This window comes from Leuciscus leuciscus, assembly GCF_965113295.1.
Source record: "Leuciscus leuciscus genome assembly, chromosome: 19".
NCBI lineage: Eukaryota > Metazoa > Chordata > Actinopteri > Cypriniformes > Leuciscidae > Leuciscus > Leuciscus leuciscus.
Genome location: NC_138743.1, coordinates 35005954 through 35024543, shown reverse-complemented (window position 1 = coordinate 35024543; position 18590 = coordinate 35005954). Strand labels below are relative to the sequence as shown.

General features: G+C 39.5%; 1 protein-coding gene across 3 annotated transcripts in view; it reads right to left on the bottom strand.

The window, feature by feature from the left end:
* Positions 1 to 18590, bottom strand: part of myo6a (myosin VIa) — a 54255-nt gene that overhangs the window by 12336 nt on the left and 23329 nt on the right. For all 3 annotated transcript variants that reach the window (XM_082147844.1, XM_082147845.1, XM_082147846.1), the window contains exons 3-23: positions 18198 to 18267; positions 17957 to 18030; positions 17614 to 17743; positions 16329 to 16434; positions 16100 to 16155; positions 15896 to 15993; positions 15505 to 15669; positions 14047 to 14127; positions 12215 to 12395; positions 10070 to 10214; positions 9722 to 9879; positions 9401 to 9492; positions 7721 to 7793; positions 7475 to 7602; positions 7296 to 7391; positions 5608 to 5778; positions 2528 to 2566; positions 1853 to 1946; positions 892 to 1022; positions 733 to 810; positions 122 to 251 (exon numbers count right to left, since the gene is read on the bottom strand). In XM_082147844.1, coding sequence (XP_082003970.1) covers positions 122 to 251; positions 733 to 810; positions 892 to 1022; positions 1853 to 1946; positions 2528 to 2566; positions 5608 to 5778; positions 7296 to 7391; positions 7475 to 7602; positions 7721 to 7793; positions 9401 to 9492; positions 9722 to 9879; positions 10070 to 10214; positions 12215 to 12395; positions 14047 to 14127; positions 15505 to 15669; positions 15896 to 15993; positions 16100 to 16155; positions 16329 to 16434; positions 17614 to 17743; positions 17957 to 18030; positions 18198 to 18267 — 2296 coding nt within the window. The remainder of the gene's footprint in view (positions 1 to 121; positions 252 to 732; positions 811 to 891; positions 1023 to 1852; positions 1947 to 2527; positions 2567 to 5607; positions 5779 to 7295; positions 7392 to 7474; positions 7603 to 7720; positions 7794 to 9400; positions 9493 to 9721; positions 9880 to 10069; positions 10215 to 12214; positions 12396 to 14046; positions 14128 to 15504; positions 15670 to 15895; positions 15994 to 16099; positions 16156 to 16328; positions 16435 to 17613; positions 17744 to 17956; positions 18031 to 18197; positions 18268 to 18590) is intronic.

Genomic DNA, 18590 nt, shown 5'->3' with positions numbered 1-18590 from the left:
AAATCTAAACAAAGGATGGACCATTTTTCCCATTTTTGTAATTTCCAGAGATTTGTCGTTGTAATTTGAGATTAGGTGTCTATAAACGTCAGGTCCCAATGGTAGGTCGTTTGTTACGTACGTTTAATGACGGACAGGGCGCACCACTGCACCTTCTTCCAGCGGCTGCAGATCAGCCATTTATTCACACGCTTCACCAGTTCAGCCAGATGATCCGGATCCGACTTCATGATCTGATCAAACTCTGCAAACTGACACAAGAGCAACATCAGTCAGTCAATCATCTGCACAGGTCAAAGCTTTATGCAGGATACTCATGGTCACGAGTAAAGAAAAATACAATCAACCATTCCTAAACTACAAACAGAAAAAAAGGATATTCACATCACATAAATACAAATCAGGATTAAATCAGAGTCATTCCATATTCATCCCCAAATCTAAAGAAAAAAATGGCAGAAAAGATATCGTGCTATTGATATATAAAGTTGTGCTACTGCCATATATCTTAAAATGAAGATGTACGGTGCACAATGGTGTTACACTTTTCTATATACAAACATAGTTTCTTCTTATTTTGAGATAAAATATGACCTGCACATTTATCTTTATGAGACACAGTAAAGATGGATAGATGGATGGATGGATGGATGGATGGATGGATGGATGGATGGATGGATGGAAGGATGGATAGATAAAAAATAACATTTATAATATATAAAAATACATCACCTTTCCAGGTCTGAAGAAAACTTTTGTCAAACCAAATTTATAATCATTTTCATTCAGGCCCAGAGCTTTGAACAAAGCCTGTTGAGGAGAAGAAAAACAGTGTAAATGCTTGTAATGTGTGAACGATCTAGAGAAGTGTGTTTACGCTGTGACACACACCTTGCAGAAGAGGCGCGGGTCGAGTCGGGTCAGTTTGGAGGGCATGTACTGCTTGTACATGTTGTAGAGCTCGTGGAAGGGCGCTCGCGAGGGGAAGCCGCCCTGCATCAGATCCAGGACAGACACCATTCCTGAGAGAACATACATGATAATGAGCTTATGATGCATTTGATCCTGACAGACAGAACGCAACAATGCTTTTGACATGGAACAGTCCCGCGGTCGGCTTGCAGACTCTGACTGAAATGTCAATTCGATTTTTTTGATAGCAAAGACTCTTAGTGTCTGTAAAACCGTGTGGAATTTGAAATAATAGGTAGTTGATAATCAGCATGTCCATGAGCTTCCCTTCTTCACCATAACAAGATGAATATCATGCTACAGTTATTCCAGGTAGTCGATCAATTAAAATGAGGTCATAAAAGCTGCATTCATAATATATAATTACTGAAATGATGTTTCATCATTCGTGATTAATGATGAGCGACTCCTGCGTGACGCACCGCTCTCGTATCTCTCACGGAGGAGCGACGACAGTGGAAAGCGAGAGAGGACAGGCCTGGATTCATGTTGTGTTTTGTTATATGGGACAGCAATCGCCCGTGAGGGGCTTCTGTCTTTTATTTTGTATTTGGTTATTTATTTGGTTATTAAAGTCTTTAAATGTTCGCCGGATCCCGCCTCCTTCTTCCCACAACAACAGACTAAATTACAGTAAAAATGCAGAAAGTGTGTGTGTAGGGTTGCCAACCGCTCCGTATAATATGGAACCGTCCTGTATTTAAGGCATCAATGAAGTATTACACCCCCTGTGTGAGAGAGAGAGAGTCTGTGTGTGTGTGTGTGTGTGTGTGTGTGTGTGTGTGTGTGTGTGTGTGTGTGTGTGTGTGTGTGTGTGTGTGTGTGTGTGTGTGTGTGTGTGTGTGTGTGTGTGTGTGTGTGTGTGTGTGTGTGTGTGTACCTGAGCACTGTAGTTGAGACAGAATCTGAGCCCCCTCAAACTGACGGCTGACCATCTTCAGATTGGGCTTCACACAACGGACAAAACTTGAACCCTGAAACACAGCAGCAAAATCATTACCAGCTGTCAATCAGAAAAACACATCATCACTTTCAAACAATCTTACTGTGCCACCTGAGCTCATATATGTGTAATATATCGTCACTGTCGGCGGAAACCTTGTATGTCCAAAACAGCTACTTTTCAGGAAGGAAAAAACACTCTTTTAAAAAAATTAAATAATAATAATCTTTAAAAAACACTGCGTTGTCAAAGTGTCATGTGTCATTATATTATTAACTTTTGACCAAAATCAAGCTCAAATTAAGTTGAGAGGTTTTTGACCAGCACACAAGCAGAGACACTCCGAACTGTGTGTGTGTGGCACTTCATTCGAGATAGAGGTGGGCGGAGTTATGAGGTCTGACTGACAGTTTAATGATCCAATGGAGTTACCAGGTTTATTAGTCAAGCTCTTTTTAATGCTTTTCACTGGTTAAATATTTGCAAAACCCACAGACAGGCAAAAATAGTGACTTATGAAAAAAAAAAAAATGGAGCTACGAAGTTTCTGCCCGACAGCGATGATATATAACATTAAGGTAAAACTGAAAATCCCAACAAAAATGTACTCACAGTACTGTGCAGCTTTTCCAGAAGAATATTCAGTTGAGTCTGTGTGAGACAGAAACAAAACAAAAACCATCAAATTTAAGACCTGCACAAATAACATTGATATTATATGAGTATGTCCATACAGACCGAAGCCATACAACCTCAAATTAAAGCATGTATTTCAGATTATTTGAGTTAATTAAACAGGGTAACTGCACGTTTAAAACACTCAAGATGTGTTTTCAATATATGCATGCATACTAACATATCAATACATTAGAATTTAGAGGTGGATCAATATTAGATTTTGCTGATATAATAATAATGTGTTTAAAGAAAGAAAAGAAAAGAATTATTGTGCCAAATACTTGTAAAATCTGAATAAATATAATCTGTTAAATTTAATGTTCTTAGTCTTTCCTTCCTGTAACAGGTCGGCCCAGAGAGAAGAGTTCACTTTCAATTGAACGTCAGATACAGCTTATTGTGTCATTGAAATAACAATAATATCCATTAAAAAAAATACATGCATAATGTAGGACTTTTAATTATAAAGACCAAAATACACTGGGACTCTTATTTTAAAATGCCTTTACTTTTCTACTTCCAGCTGCTCATTAAAGATTGTGCTTGTACTGGTGAGCCACTTCACTGTGATGAAGTCATTTAAGGCTTTGGAGTACAGGAGAATATTGCAGAATGGCTTCCCACAAAAGAAAAGTTATCGAAAGAGGAATGATCAGATGGTATTTTTCAAAAGTCCATCAGGCTCATACAATATTTTGCCATTTTTTGCTTGGCCCTTTCCCCCCCCCAGGAGTGTATTTTAAAATCATTTTATTCACAAATATTATTATTTCTTTTTTTTTTATATGTTAGACTATTTACATTTACATTGAATCATTTAGCAGATGCTTTTATCCAAAGCGACTTACATTATTTAAATTATTATTATTAAATATTCATAAACAAGTGCAGTTATATATAGCCTACATAAGCTACCATTTGACTGCACATCGAAATAAAAGAATACTTAATTTTATTTTTTAAATGAGAGAATTTTTACAGGATGCGGTTTCACTTTATTCCGTCTGCAGAACAAAATGAATAGCCTAAAAATGTTTTACTTGGAATGTTAACTTATGAATAAATATAAAAGAAACATCAAAACAAGATGTGTAATTAAGAAAAAAAGATTTGACAAAATGAGTTTTTGCTGTTTGACAGGGAGCGCTTCCTCACAGATATAGTCACAGATATTAAACATGTTTAATGAAATCTTTGTGAGGACGACTGGCAACATTAAACTCTTCGACTCGAGTGTTTAGACACCGCAGACGTCAGGACTCACCGACTGGAACAGAGCCGGTCCGGTTGAGCACGATCAGTGGTGTAGTGTGTTCCCATATCACCATTACTGCTATTACATCCCCAAATTTAAGACTTCTTAAATGACATGAAGACTTTTGTTATACCATTTAAAGTCCCCTTGTGTTGAAAATCAAGCTTTTAATGTAGTTTATATGTCTATATATGTCTGTTATATGTCTATGTAACTATGTCTATGTATGTCTATGTCCAGGCCTTTCCTAACTGAGCATGCAACACAACTTATCGTCCAGGCCCTGGTCATCTCTAGGCTTGACTACTGCAATGCCCTTCTGGCTGGACTCCCAGCATGTGCGACCAAACCCCTATAGATGATCCAGAATGCTGCAGCTCGTCTTATCTTCAACGAGCCCAAGAGGGCCCACGTCACTCCTCTGTTCATCTCTCTGCACTGGCTACCTCTCGCTGCTCGCATCAAGTTCAAGGCACTGACGCTTGCTTACAGAACTATCACAGGCTCAGCTCCCTCCTACTTTCACTCACTCCTACAAGTCTACATCCCTACCAGACACCTACAATCGGTCAACGAGCGACGTCTCGTGGTTCCATCACAGAAAGCCACAAAATCACTTTCCAGAACATTCTCATTTACAGTTCCATGCTGGTGGAACGCTCTCCCCACCCTCATCCGGAATGCAGAATCCCTGACAACATTCAAAAAACAGCTGAAAACCAATCTCTTCCGTGAGCACTTAACCTTATATAAAAAAAAAAAAAATAAAAAAAAAAAAAAAAAAAAATCCTTTCCCTTTGAAACATCACTTATCAGGCTTATGCTACTCTGAATAATACCTGAACTTCGTATTTTGAGCACTTCCTGCGTTGTTGTTGCTTTTGCCTCTTTATGATGACTCGCTGAACTTAGTCCTAATTTGTAAGTCGCTTTGGATAAGGGCGTCTGCTAAATGACTAAATGTAAATGTAAATGTAAATGTCTATGTGGTGTTTTTAATGTGCTTTAAGACAAACTATGTGTAAATTAATAAGTCGACACCATTGCTGAGTGTTTTCTCCTTAAAACTGCAGTGAACCAAAGACAGTCTCAAAAACACGCTTTGTGTTTGATGTCACAAACTACCTTGTAACCAATCAGATCAACGTGTGATCGTCAACGAGTGGATCTCTGAGCTGAGTGAGTGAGTGGAGGCGGGGCTCATTTGCATATTCATAGAACCGCGAATACTAAATGAGGCAAGGGTGTCGAGTTACATTCAAGCTATTGTAAGGCATGAAGAATTTTTTTAAAGGAAAAAAACGTTTAAATATGTCATTTTGGTGATCAAATATGAGTTTTAAGTGTGACGATCCAAGGGGCTGTGGTACTTTATTTTGTCCAGCAGGTGTCTCTGGGTAACACTTTTTGTGTCTTCAGGTTAAATGCTTTGACGCAGGTGTGGAGAACTGACGGTGATTAACCATGCTGCTTATAAGATGCTGGCTTTCTCACCCTCGGGAATCAAAAGCTTGGGGTTTGGTCGCTGTGGTTCTCATGCTGGCTTTCTCACCCTCTCCAGTCCAAGGCTTGATGATGTTTTGTTTTGCATCTTTATATTTTACTATAAATGTTACTATAATATGCCCCCATATGTTACGACCCCTTGGCTCAGGGAGTAGCAACATGAATGGGGAGGCCAAACACGTAATCAAATGAAACAACAAGTATTCCACCGCCAACAGTACGCTTACTTAGACTAAATGATCTTGAGACTGACCTTGAATTTGTTGCCGACACTGATGAAGCTCAGTTTGCCGGCCTTCTGCTTGGTGTCTTTGGAGTGGTTGGAGTTCTCGAAGAGCTCGCCGATGAACTTATCCTTCGACTCGCTCACCAGACACGCCAACGACATGTGAAGAGCGTCGTTATTCTTCTCCACAAACTGAGTCTGAAAGACAGAGGAAAAGAGGTCTGTATCACGTAAGTATTGCATCACAACACTTTAAAACACTGTTGTAGGAAGCAGATCAACAGTTAGAGTGAAAACAATATCTGGAATAAATGAACACATGAGAGTTTGTGAAGTAGTGATTTTAGGAGAGTGTTGGCTTCTAGGAATGTTACGGTGAGGAAATCTTCACACCGGTAAATGAACTTGTGACAACACCAGTATTACTGATAACACCGGGGTCACTTTTCACTTTCACTTTGTGATCACAATTTGCAGGCATCAGGGAGCTGCTATCAATATGTGGGGTACAATGTAGATTTTGTTTCAAGAACACATTTTAATTAATTTTTTATACATTTTAATACCAGTTTTAGTAGTCTAAGGCCCTGTTTACCTCTGGTATTAAGATGTTTTTGGTGGATCGGATCACAAGTGGACAATGCTAAATACAGGTGTAAACAGGGTCTAAAATGTTTTGAGCTCGTCCACTTCCAGAGGTCGTCGAGAACATATTAGACCGGATTGCTTTCGTAGTGTAAACACTCATGTGGTCGAATGTGTTCAAACAGCCACAAAAGACCGTCTTCTCTCCGGCGTCTACTGACCTAATGCATGAACATTATGGGAAGAGCTCTAGCCAGACGGGATTTAAACTTTGTCTGCTGAAGACCCAAGTTTGGTTTGAAGAGGAAAAACGGATCAAGCACAATGTTCTCTCCAGTCCTCACCATTCCTGATTTCTAACACACACTCACAGTGTTCGGCTGGTGTTGTGTCTGTCAGAGCAGAAACTAAAGCTGATGCTCTCCATATGTTTTTCCAGTCGTCTCCGGACACAGTCATATGTAAATTGCGTGAGCTTATGTTGTCCATTAGATCGAAAGATCTGCAAAACCCATACATGTACCCGCCTATAACCCTCTCCTCTGGGAAATCAGGACAGAAGTGTTTGAAAGTGGACAAAAGAGAAAGTGTTTTTCTTTTAATCTAGTGTTTTGCACATGTTTCTGTGATGAGAAGGTTTAGGGTCAGAGCTTGGGATAAGCAGGAGAAAATATCACAAACCTGACATAAAATCAATGGAAGTGTGTGTGTGTGTGTGTGTGTGTGTGTGTGTGTGTGTGTGTGTGTGTGTGTGTGTGTGTGTGTGTGTGTGTGTGTGTGTGTACCTGTTTTTCTATCCCGGTGGGGACTTCAACCTGAATGCACACAGACTCATGGGGACTCGTGTCACAGTGGGGACCTAAATAGAGGTCCCCATGGGTAAACAAGCTTATAAATCATACAGAATGAGGTTTTTTTGGAAATGTAAAAATGCAGAAAGTGTTCTGTGATGGGTAGGTTTAGGGGTAGGGTTAGTGTAAGGAGATAGAATATACTGTTTGTACAGTATAAAAACCATTAAGTCTATGGAGAGTCCCCACAAAGATAGTAAACCAGACATGTGTGTGTGTGTGTGTGTGTGTGTGTGTGTGTGTGTGTGTGTGTGTGTGTGTGTGTGTGTGTGTGTGTACCGTTTCATAGCAGACTGCTCCAGCGAAGTGTCTTATGATGAAGCCCTCGTCGTCTCTGACGTTCCTGTGCACTGCCAGCTTGGACTTCCTGGGAACCTGTGAGACGCGCGATTTAAAAACTAAAGCCACTAAACTCGAGTGAGATGCTGAAACGAGGGCGATTGTGACGTGTGACTCACGGTCAAGCGGAAATGCTCCTTGTGTTTGCTGTGGACGGTCTCAGTAAAGTGCTGGTCACTGGGTTGAGGTAGCCGGTTCTCTTCATCCAAGATGTCCAAGATGCCAACTAACTTCGACTCTACCAAGTCTGAACAGATGCAGATACAAAAGGTAAATTCATGCTAAAAGATTCCGCCATCTGGTTTATAAAAGAGTGCAAACATCATATATTTGTGGCGTAGAGTCATGTTTAATGAGACACAGACCTATACAGTCCTGATTATCCACGTAATGGACTTCATTGACTCCCAGACCTTCTTTCTGATACAGTTCCTGCTCCTGTTAACCAAACACAAAACGACAGACAAGATATCAGTCCAGCTCATGCTTTATAATGGCTAATATCGACTCGGCTTTATAAGTGCACCAGCAAAACATTCCTCAGTTTTGGTTGATTCTGTAAAAACTAAACTGTTTATTTACAGCAAAATGCAGTTAACTTGTGGCAAATCTGCCACAAAAGATGTAAAACACCCAGAATTATGTGTAAAAGAAAAAGCAAAGACATAAAAATGAATTTTTTTTGTTTGTTTTGTTCCACACTGGTTATGATAACGGCTATAAAACGGCTGTTCTCAAACTCTGCTGAATTTGTTTCTGCATTGTATTTTTTTTGGTGTTGTTCCGTTTAATTTGATGAACAATGTAAGGGAATTGCTGATTCCTATTCATGTAATTTCATCACTTTTCAGTTTGTTGCGGTTGATAAATGCATTTTGAAAATATTCCATGTGAATATTTGCAATGTTATATTTGTATGAAAAAAAAAAAAAAAAAAAAAAAAAAAAATCTGAAATGTTTGCCAGAAGGGTTTTGCCACAAAGGCGATACACACACGTTTGTGATATACAGTACTGTATGAATCATCATTTTGTATGAACGCTCTGTAAAGCCGCTTGTCCACCAGCGTCCGATCAATTTTTGTTCCGACGCGACGCCTGTGACGTTTTCGCTGCTTTTTGCGCCGGGAAAAATGTAAAAAAAAAAATGAAACCATAGCAACGGCCATACACAAATTCTCGCCGCCGAGTTTCCATTGGCTGCTGCCCCGCGTTTTGACGCTCTCATTTGCATAAAGTATCCACCGAGATACTTTTTTGCAGCGCCGCTGTTGACCAAATCGACGCGACGCGACCCATCATGCTTTGCGGGGGCGTTTTTGCTGCCTGACGTAGTCCCATAGGAAATGAATGGGCTTTGGCGTCGCGTCAGAAATCGAGACGCTGGTGGACAAGCGGCTTAAGCTGCACACATGAATATGGCAACACAAATACATACACGAATATGTGCAGAAAGAAAGCTAACATACACTACTGTTCAAAAGTTTAGGGCTGGGATGATCTCTTCTGCTCAGCAAGGCTGCATTTGTTTGATCAAAAATAAGCTAAAACAGTAATATTGTGATATATATTTAGAATTTAAAATAAGTGTTTTTTATGTGAATATACAGTAAAGTGTAATTTATTCCTGTGATCAAAGCTGTATTTTCAGCATCATTACTCCAGTCTTCAGTGTCACATGATCCTTCAGAAATCATTCTAATATGATGATTTGATGCTCAAGAAACATTTATGATCATTAATGATGAAAACAGTTGTGCTGCTTCATATTTTCGTGGAAACTGTCATTTATTTATTTTTTCAGTAATGTCACTTTTGATCAGTTCAATGCATCCTTGCTAATAAGTACTCATTTATTGGTAAGCCTTTTTCAATAAGGTCTCACATTTTTTAACTAGTGTACAGTATGTAATATAATATTAAAGAAAATGTAATAGGAAGATAATTGACAGTAGCTTTAATATGTACAAACACAGATGTTCTGGTGTAAATTGTGACGGATGAGGCGCTTGTGAATGAGCTGTGAATGAGCTGTGAAGATCTCACCTCTTTGAGAATGCGCTCATTGAAGAACTGCTGCAGTTTCTCATTACAGTAGTTGATGCAGAACTGCTCAAAACTGTTGTGCTCAAAATACTCTGAGGAAAAGGAAGAGAACAATTAGGTTTTACAGTTGCTTAGTTTCAATTCTGATATTTGGAAAGCTAAACGCAAATGGCAAATATTTCGTTATATTTGAGATGTTGTGCAAGTGATGTTATATTTTTGTAAGGATCCTAACAGCATGAAATGGATTTTGAATGATCAGCCACATGGCATTAATGGCTCAGGTGACTCAATGAAAATTGAGCAAAGACGGTCTTGTACCAAAGCCAGCGATGTCCAGCACACCGATGAAGTGAGCAGACGAGTCGAAGGGGAAGCACTGGTTGATCCTGGTGACCACATGATCGAAGAGACGGCTGTAGATGGCTTTAGCCAGAGCGTCACGTGCACTGGTGGCCTGCTCCACCTTCAGAGGAACCCTGCAGAAGACAACAAGAGCACCATTACAAGATTAAAACCTACTGTGTCTTTCACGCTGGGTATTGTGACTACTCAAGGGAAAGCACTCAGTGTAGCGATTATCTCTGGTTAGGGATTGCCGTGGCTGTGATTGGTTTCCCACTGGATTTCAGCAATTCTTCATCAGAGGGCACGAGACTTGGCTCTTACTTGATGGCTGTGCCTTTGACGCCCCCTGCAGAGGTGAGCATGACCCTGGAGGTCAGACTGACCCGCAGATCTTCCTCATCCAGACCCAACAGCTCGGCACAGAACTGCAACGACTGGCCACACGTCTTCTTTAAGACACATCCCCCTGAAACACACACATCAACAGCAGTGCAGTGAGATACCAACACAACACACACAAACATTTCCTAGATGCTCTTCTTCGTTTTCATCAAGATCTGCGCTATAATTGAGCTGATGGCTAATGTGACCTGATGTTTATTGTGAGGGAACGGTTATGTCATATATGAATCAAATATGTATAATAAATATACACTACCGGTCAAAAGTTTTAGATCGGTAAGATTTTTAATGTTTTTAAAATAAGTCTCTTCTGCTCACCAAGGCAGCATTTATTTGATTAAAAATACAAACAAAAAGAGTCATATTGTGAAATATTATTACAATTTAAAACAGCTGTTTTAGTAAAGTGTCATTTATTCCAGTAATCAAAGCTGAATTTTCAGCATCATAACTCCAGTCTTCAGTGTCACATGATCCTTCAGAAATCATTCTAATATGATGATTTGATGCTCAAGAAACATTTATGATAATTATCAATGTTGAAAACAGTTTTTTTTATTTTTTTTATTTCATGATGCTATGATGAATAGAAGGTTCAAAAGAACAGCATTTATCTGAAATCTAAAGCTTTTGTAACATTAAACACTAGCGTTCAAAAGTTTGGGGTCAGAAAATTATTTTAATTTTATTTTTGGGGGAAAGAAATAAAATAAATCAATACTTTTATTCATCAAGGATGAGTTAAACTGATCAAAAGTTACAGTAAAGACATTTAAAATGTTAGAACATATTCTATTTTAAATAAATGCTGTTCTTTTGAACTTTCTATTCATCAAATAATAAAAAAATAAAAAAATTGTACACAAATCATCATATTAGAATGATTTCTGAAGGATCATGTGACAATGAAGACTGGAGTAATGATGTTGAAAATTCAGCTTTCATCTGAGGAATAAATTCAATTTTAAAATATATTAAAATATGGATAGATGGATAGATGGATAGATGGATAGATAGATAGATGGATATTTTTAGCTTTATTTCAAGTATTTCAAAAACGTATTTAACTATATTTAACAGTTGCAACACTAATCCACACCTGGCTCAAGTGAGTTTTCAGTCAGAAACAGCAAGTCATAATGAAAGCATTACAGCTGGTTACAAATGTATAAACCCTACAAGTTTGTAGATACTGTTTTAGTCTGGATTATTTTCACTGTCGGCAGCTTTCAAAGAATAAACACAAAGTTAGCTGGTTGGTGTTTTAATGTCCAGATCCCTTGGCTATTATAAAGGTGAGTACGAAGTAAAAATACTATAAAAGAGCAATATAAAAAGCCTACCTAAAGGCCAATTTATACTTCTGCGTCGGGTTCGCGTAGATGGTACGGCGTAGCATACGCATTGACGTGTACCATACGTCGTACCCTTCGCCGTACCCTGACGCGCACCTCCTCAAAAATGTAACTACGCGTCGCGGCGACGCGGACCGCAAGATCTGTGATTGGTCGGCTGGATAGCATCGCGTTTCCTCCTACGCATTTCCGGAAGGATCTTCTGCCCTCTGCACCGCCCGCCATTTTTAAATTCCGAAGATCAGTGAAGAGCCATGGAAATAGACCAAGCGACCGAGAGATTGCTTGAAGAAGTGCGGAAATACAGCCATCTGTATGACTCCTTCAGTCGCCATTGCTCGTAGAAACCTAAACTCAAAACAGCCGCGAGGAATGTAAACACAGTGGAACTGGAACATTAAAACCCACCCGCGCCAACTAGCGTTTCGGCGGTGTAACTGCAGAGCAACACAGACATTCGCAGAAGTATAAATGCTCACGACGGCGTCGCCTACGACGTACACTACGGCGTACACTCGACGCAGAAGTATAAATTGGGCTTAAGATTTTAAAATGTAGCTTTAGTCAAAAACTCTAAAATGGATTCAGGGTTGACTGTTAAAAGTGTTTGCTGAGTCACGAGAGTATTTTAACTGTAAGCACCAGACCAGTGTGTGTGTAATAACTGTGTAGTAAGTATATTCAGGAGCTACACTAGCTCTCCGTTTACCTGAGGTGCTTCCAGCCTCCTCGAAATCAATGTTTCCAAGGTGCAAAACCCCAGCCACCACCCTGAACAGGTTGAGCTTCTCTGTGTCGTCCAGACCGATCTTCTTCATGGCCACACACATTCGGTTAAAGTCGGCGTGATCGTCCAGCAGAGGGTCTTTCAGAGGACCGGCCTTCAGAAGCTGAGGAACAACGCTTTCAAGTCAGACTCATGCATGTTCAGAACAGAGACACGTGAGCTTATCATCATGTTTGCTCAAAGCACAGCAACGAGAATCAATTTATTTCAAAGTTTTGTTACCCTACACAGCATAACCATAAGCACATGGGCAGCAGAACATCATCTCCACGTAATCCTTTAAATATATCCACAAAGCTACATCGTGAAACTCGTGACTGTCGTAGTCTCCATGTCATTGCCTTCAGGTTGTCAACTGAGATCAAATCCAATATGCTTACATGCAGTTGTTCGGTCCCTCTTATGTGACTGCAGACGACCAAATTACAGTAAAGTTTACTGTATTGTAGTGCTTGCTTATTGCTTTGAGGTCTTGTAGTCACATTTACTGTTGTTCAGAGAAATTTTACAGGCAAAGTCAAGTCATATTAAGTGGAAAGAGTTGCTCAAGTTTGTCGTCGTGTAAATTTGCCATGTTAACCGACAGAAAGCTGCTTGCTTTGAAAGTGACTTTAACACATATTGTGTGACAAATCATAAACAGGGATATTAAGAGAGGAATATCCCGTTACCTTATGGAAAGCCAAGAAAAGCCAAAACAGCAGGGAAATGGCAGTTTAGCTCCCAATACATGAAAGTAACTTCCCATTTTTACAAGATCTGGGTCAAATATATTTCACATGTTTATTTTTTTGTGTGGTTTTTTTGAGCTTTTAAGCGTTACATGGCCATGGCAGGAACTTGCTGTAAATTTGGATATAATACAAAAAGGTTAATATGTAACCAGTGTAACTCAAGTAGAAAATTCCTTCAAGTTTGTTAACTAAAGGAACAAGGAAACGATGAGAAATCGATTAAAACTAGTAAACCCACATTCCAAATGGCACAATATAATTATCATTGTCCTCCAGGAAATACATTGGACCCAGGTCATGCATTCATATCCCGAAAGGAGAGAAGAAAACCAAAGTCCCACTAATTGCACAACACACATATTCACCTGCCCATCCTTTGATGTATCAGGGACACACAAACACACACACACACAACCACAGACAACGATGATTAGTGCAGTGATTAGATTAGTATGAACACAATCATGCATAAATTATAAACAATTCGAAATACATGGTCATAAGCAAGTGCCTTGTATCTGTGAAATATCAAGCCGTAGGCCAGCAACCAAACACAAGTGTAGACACTCGCAAAGGCTGAGATGAATCAGTGCTGAGGCGTATCATGCCTAAATCAACAGCGAATCTATAAATCCAGAATCACGTCCCAGTGACCCTCCACTGACCCCTTCATCAATGACTATTCTTCTACTAATCTCACCAATGACCCTATTGCCCTCTTAATCCAACACTTTGACACAAAAATGACACAACTATTAATTATTTCCAGTAAATTCAATCAATTTTACATGTTTGGTGGATAAGAATGCTAAAATTGCTTTCCATTGGAATGTACTACTTTAACTTAAGTATAAAATGCAACAAATCTTTGCTGTTAACTTTTACAGATGTATCCAAAACATTTATACTAGAGTGAGGGCAAGTGAGTTCCCTCTCAAATAACCTTTAGAGTCGTTGTGAGCCGCACTGACGGCAGTTCCTCTGATTATACAGACAACTGATAGAAAATAAATGTATTACCTCTGGACTCTTGCGGTTCTGAGGAATCAGCTTGTCTGAATCCTTGGTAGAGAAGTACCTCGTGCATCCTCGACATAGATACTAGATGGAAACAAATGTGTACAATAAACATGGTTTAGGTAACATATTTATGAATGACTATTTCAATAATGAAACTTCAACACTTTCACACTCAGTATTATTTGGCATATTCAGGTTGATCATGTCATGCTAATATAACACAAATTAAGAACAGACATATGCCTGTCATAAGTGGAATGCAAACAATATATGTTCAGGAAGCCAAATGTCAAAATAAAGTTGTTTGTTAATATGTTTATTGACAATGCATACATCAATACACTGATAATACGCTGATAACTCCCAGAAATCAGCTTAATGAATTAGCCCGTCAGCCCGGTTAACATGCAAACCAATAACCTGGCAATGCAAGTAAACCACGTTTACAAGACTTCATTAATAAATCAGGTTATTCCCTGGTATTGAGGTCAAAACCTAACTATCCGTGTATCTGATTTAGAGTATTCCATTTTTATGTCAGTTTTGATGTTAAATAAAGCATTAAAAACCCAAGAGTATTCCAAAATATCAGCGAGAAGCTTAAAGACCCATATTCTCCTCTTACACAGTTACGGATGCAGAATTTTGGCTGAACCACTTCTGCACAAGATGAGAACACATTTGAATCATTTCTTGGGTCTAGAAAGAGTCAAGAGTTTGCAAAAATCGATCGGTTTATGCTTAAGCTGTATATGACCATACACCGGTAAAGGAAAACGGGTTAACGTCGCCCTTTACATTACCATGTGCATTGATGGCTTATTAAGCATAATCATAACCGTGCATGTAAACGTAAAAATTAATTAAAATTAAGAACGTGCATGTAAACGCACTCATTGTTGAGTCACTTAGACCCTGTTTACACCTGGTATTAAGATGTGTTTAGTTCTGTCGGATCACAAGTAGACAAGGGAGACACATTCCCGTTTACATCTGGTGTTTAATCCGTCTCTTTTGTCCACTTTCATCCACTTCTGTCCTGATTTCTTCAGGGGAAGGGTCTATGGGCAGGTAAATGTTTGGGTTTTTGCAGATCTTTCGATCTAATGGACAAAATAAGCTCACACAATTTACATATGAACGTCAGAGTAGTCAGAGATGACTGGAAAAACATACGGAGAGCATCAGCTTTAGTTTCTGCTCTGACAGAAATCAGGAATGATGAGAGAATATTGTGCTTGGAACGTTTTGTGCCTGTCTAGAGCTCTTCCAATAATGTTCATGCATTAGGTCAGTAGAGGGAGAGTAGACGGTCTTTTGTGGCTGTTTGAACACATTCGACCACATGAGTGAGGTAAACAGGGGTCTAAAATAGCCGCATCTGCACACATGGCTATTTTAAAGAAGTTGAAGTGTAATGTAAGTGCAGTGGGTCTGTGAGACGCAGGATACACACACCCTGAAACAGTCTGGAGAGCTGAGGTGGAACTTCTCCTTGATGTCTTCAGGAGCTCCAGCGCACAGCCTGTAGAAGATGTGATAGTTCCTCTCCTCCTGACCCTGCGTGCAGATGCGGGACTTCTCCAACAGGTAATGGGACACAAAACCACCTACGACTGTGTTCTGGAAAACAAATCAGCACTGCATGCAAAGAAATGTCTAACAAATTCCTTTACAAAATCACACATTTGCATCACTACTCACTATATCAATTAAAAAAACAACAGCACATGGTGTTGCGCCACGCACTCAGAGGACAACAAATTCAGCGATAAAGTAAAACTGTGCACTGATATCTACAAAGCATTACATTTATCTGACTCTAGTGAGACTTTTGTACAAGACGCACCTTTTCATTGAAGTGAATCTCCACAAATTTCCCAAAGCGACTGCTGTTGTTGTTTCGGACAGTTTTGGCATTTCCAAATGCCTCGAGCAGAGGGTTTGCTAGAATTGAGTGATGGAAAACAGTTGTTTCTTCGTCATATTTTCTATGACTTACATTAGTTAAAGTATAGTGGGGTACAAATTTAGATCAGTCATTCAAGCGTACCTTCAACTATTCTTTCATCAATGTCTTGACCTGTACCATAAGACGTAGTTAAGTACCTGTGAGAGGAGAGAACAACCCATCTCACATTAAAGTAAACATTCATATTCCTAAATTCATATCATGTACGTATTTTAGTGTTAAAAACGAAGGATTGGAGTGTGGTGTAGAAATGCATCTCTTCCTTTTATTCAAACTATTTTATTGCTATATGAATGAGACCTTTCTATACCTGAGAACAAACTTGGTGTTTTCGGTTTTTCCAGCTCCTGACTCTCCCGACACAACGATGGACTGACTCATCTTCAGCACCTTCATGTCACGATAAGTTTTATCCGCTAAACATAAATAATAGGTATGAGTATATACAGGGAGTAAAAAATTATAATTCAAGCTAATAGTAAATATTTTGTGTACATCATTGAGAAGCCTTAAGTGCCCCATTATGCTTTTTCCAATATTATCCTTTCATGTAGTGTGTAATGTAGCCGTTTATGAATGTAAAAGGTCTGCAAAGTTTCAAAGATCAAAGTGTACGACGAATAAAGCTATTGTCTCCTAAAGAAAGAATCGAATCTGAACTGTTGAAACGATTCGTCAGTGATTCCATTCTCACTTCCTGTTAAAAATCTACATTACAAATTTGCATAATGCCAGCCTATGGTCTTTATTGGCTGTCCGTGAACAACGTCTACTTTGACCCTCAAGCACTGTATTTGTATCAGAGACTGGAAGAGTTTGGTTCGTGTTGTCGACATGTTGAGAAGATGCTAGTGTCTGCGCTACGAAAGCAAACACCACTTTGCACCACTTCCAAAGAATAAAGACTCGCGCTGGAATTGATATGTAAAACCGACGCCATTATTACTGGAGACAAAATTCAGATATGATAATAGGCGTTTTGTTTCCAACACGTGCTATAAGCGGTTTACCAATCACAACAGACTGGGCCGTCTGACCAATCAGAGCAGAGTAGACCAATCACAACAGACTGGGCCGTCTGACCAATCAGAGCAGAGTAGACCAATCACAACAGACTGGGCCGTCTGACCAATCAGAGCAGAGTAGACCAATCACAACAGACTGGGCCGTCTGACCAATCAGAGCAGATTAGACCAATCACAACAGACTGAGCCATCTGACCAATCAGAGCAAAGTAGACCAATCACAACAGACTGGGTCATCTGACCAATCGGAGCAGAGTAGACCAATCACAACAGACGGGGTCATCTGACCAATCGGAGCAGAGTAGACCAATCACAACAAACTGGGTCATCTGACCAATCGGAGCAGAGTAGGCTCTCAAAAAGGAGGGGTTTAGAGAGACTGAATCCTTGATCAAACCATTTCAGACACTGAGAAAAGTAACGATGCTGCAATGTATATAATGAGAAAAATAGTTTTTTGACCTAGGATTCATTTAAATCTGTTGTAGGAACCTTTAAAAAAGCATAATGGGGCACTGTAATATCACTTCCTTTGGATTAAATGAAGCATGTAGGTCCACGGCCACTTACCAATTGCATAGACGTGAGGTGGCAGAGTGCCCAGCGATCGGCCCCGGTACTGTTTGATGCTCTCTGGGGAATACAGCTTGGGAATCTCACAATATGGATTCACAGCAATCAGGATGTTGGCAACAAATGTCTAGAACACAAAGTAAAATGAGCAGCAAGAAAGGAACCAATAAATGATTTTTTATTCTGCAGACAACCATTTTAAAATATTAATGAATATTGAACATTTTTACATAATTTATTTTAGGAATTTCAGAAATGAATAACATTTAATCATAGAAGAGAAGCAAGCATGAAGGGGACATAAAGAATAGTGTCTTCATGCAACAAAGAATATACTTACATAAATCTTATCTTTACTATAGCGCACACGGACATTATTTAGAAGCGTGGCTTCGTTCAAGTACATCAACGAGCCTGTAACACACACACACACACACACACACACACACACACACACACACACACACACACACACACACACACACACACACACACACACACACACACACAGCCATTAGTGAACTGTGCCATTTTATCCAACACATGACCAACATGTACATCTCAAACACATCGACACTTACAGTTGTCCTCCACATGTTTGTTGACATCATCTTCAGCAGGGAAGACTTGATTGACAGAAGCTTGAAAGTTCTGGAACACAGAGAAATGACTATCATTAACTGTACGGCATGCTAAAAGCCTGTGAAAACTTGTTAAGTGCCACACGCTTTCTCTTGCACATGCACAATCATACAACTCTGTTGCTAGGGAACTCTAGATATGCAGTTGCTTAGATGTTGTTTAACGTATTAATTGCGGTGACTAATTTGTGGCGATCACAGTGTTTTTACCATGTTGCTATGCTGTTGCTAGGGGGTTCTGGACGGTTTTCTGAGGTGTTACTAGGTGCATGCAAGTCAATTCTGAATGTCAGAAAAAAATAAATAAATTTGCACATCTCTTCAACAAGCTGC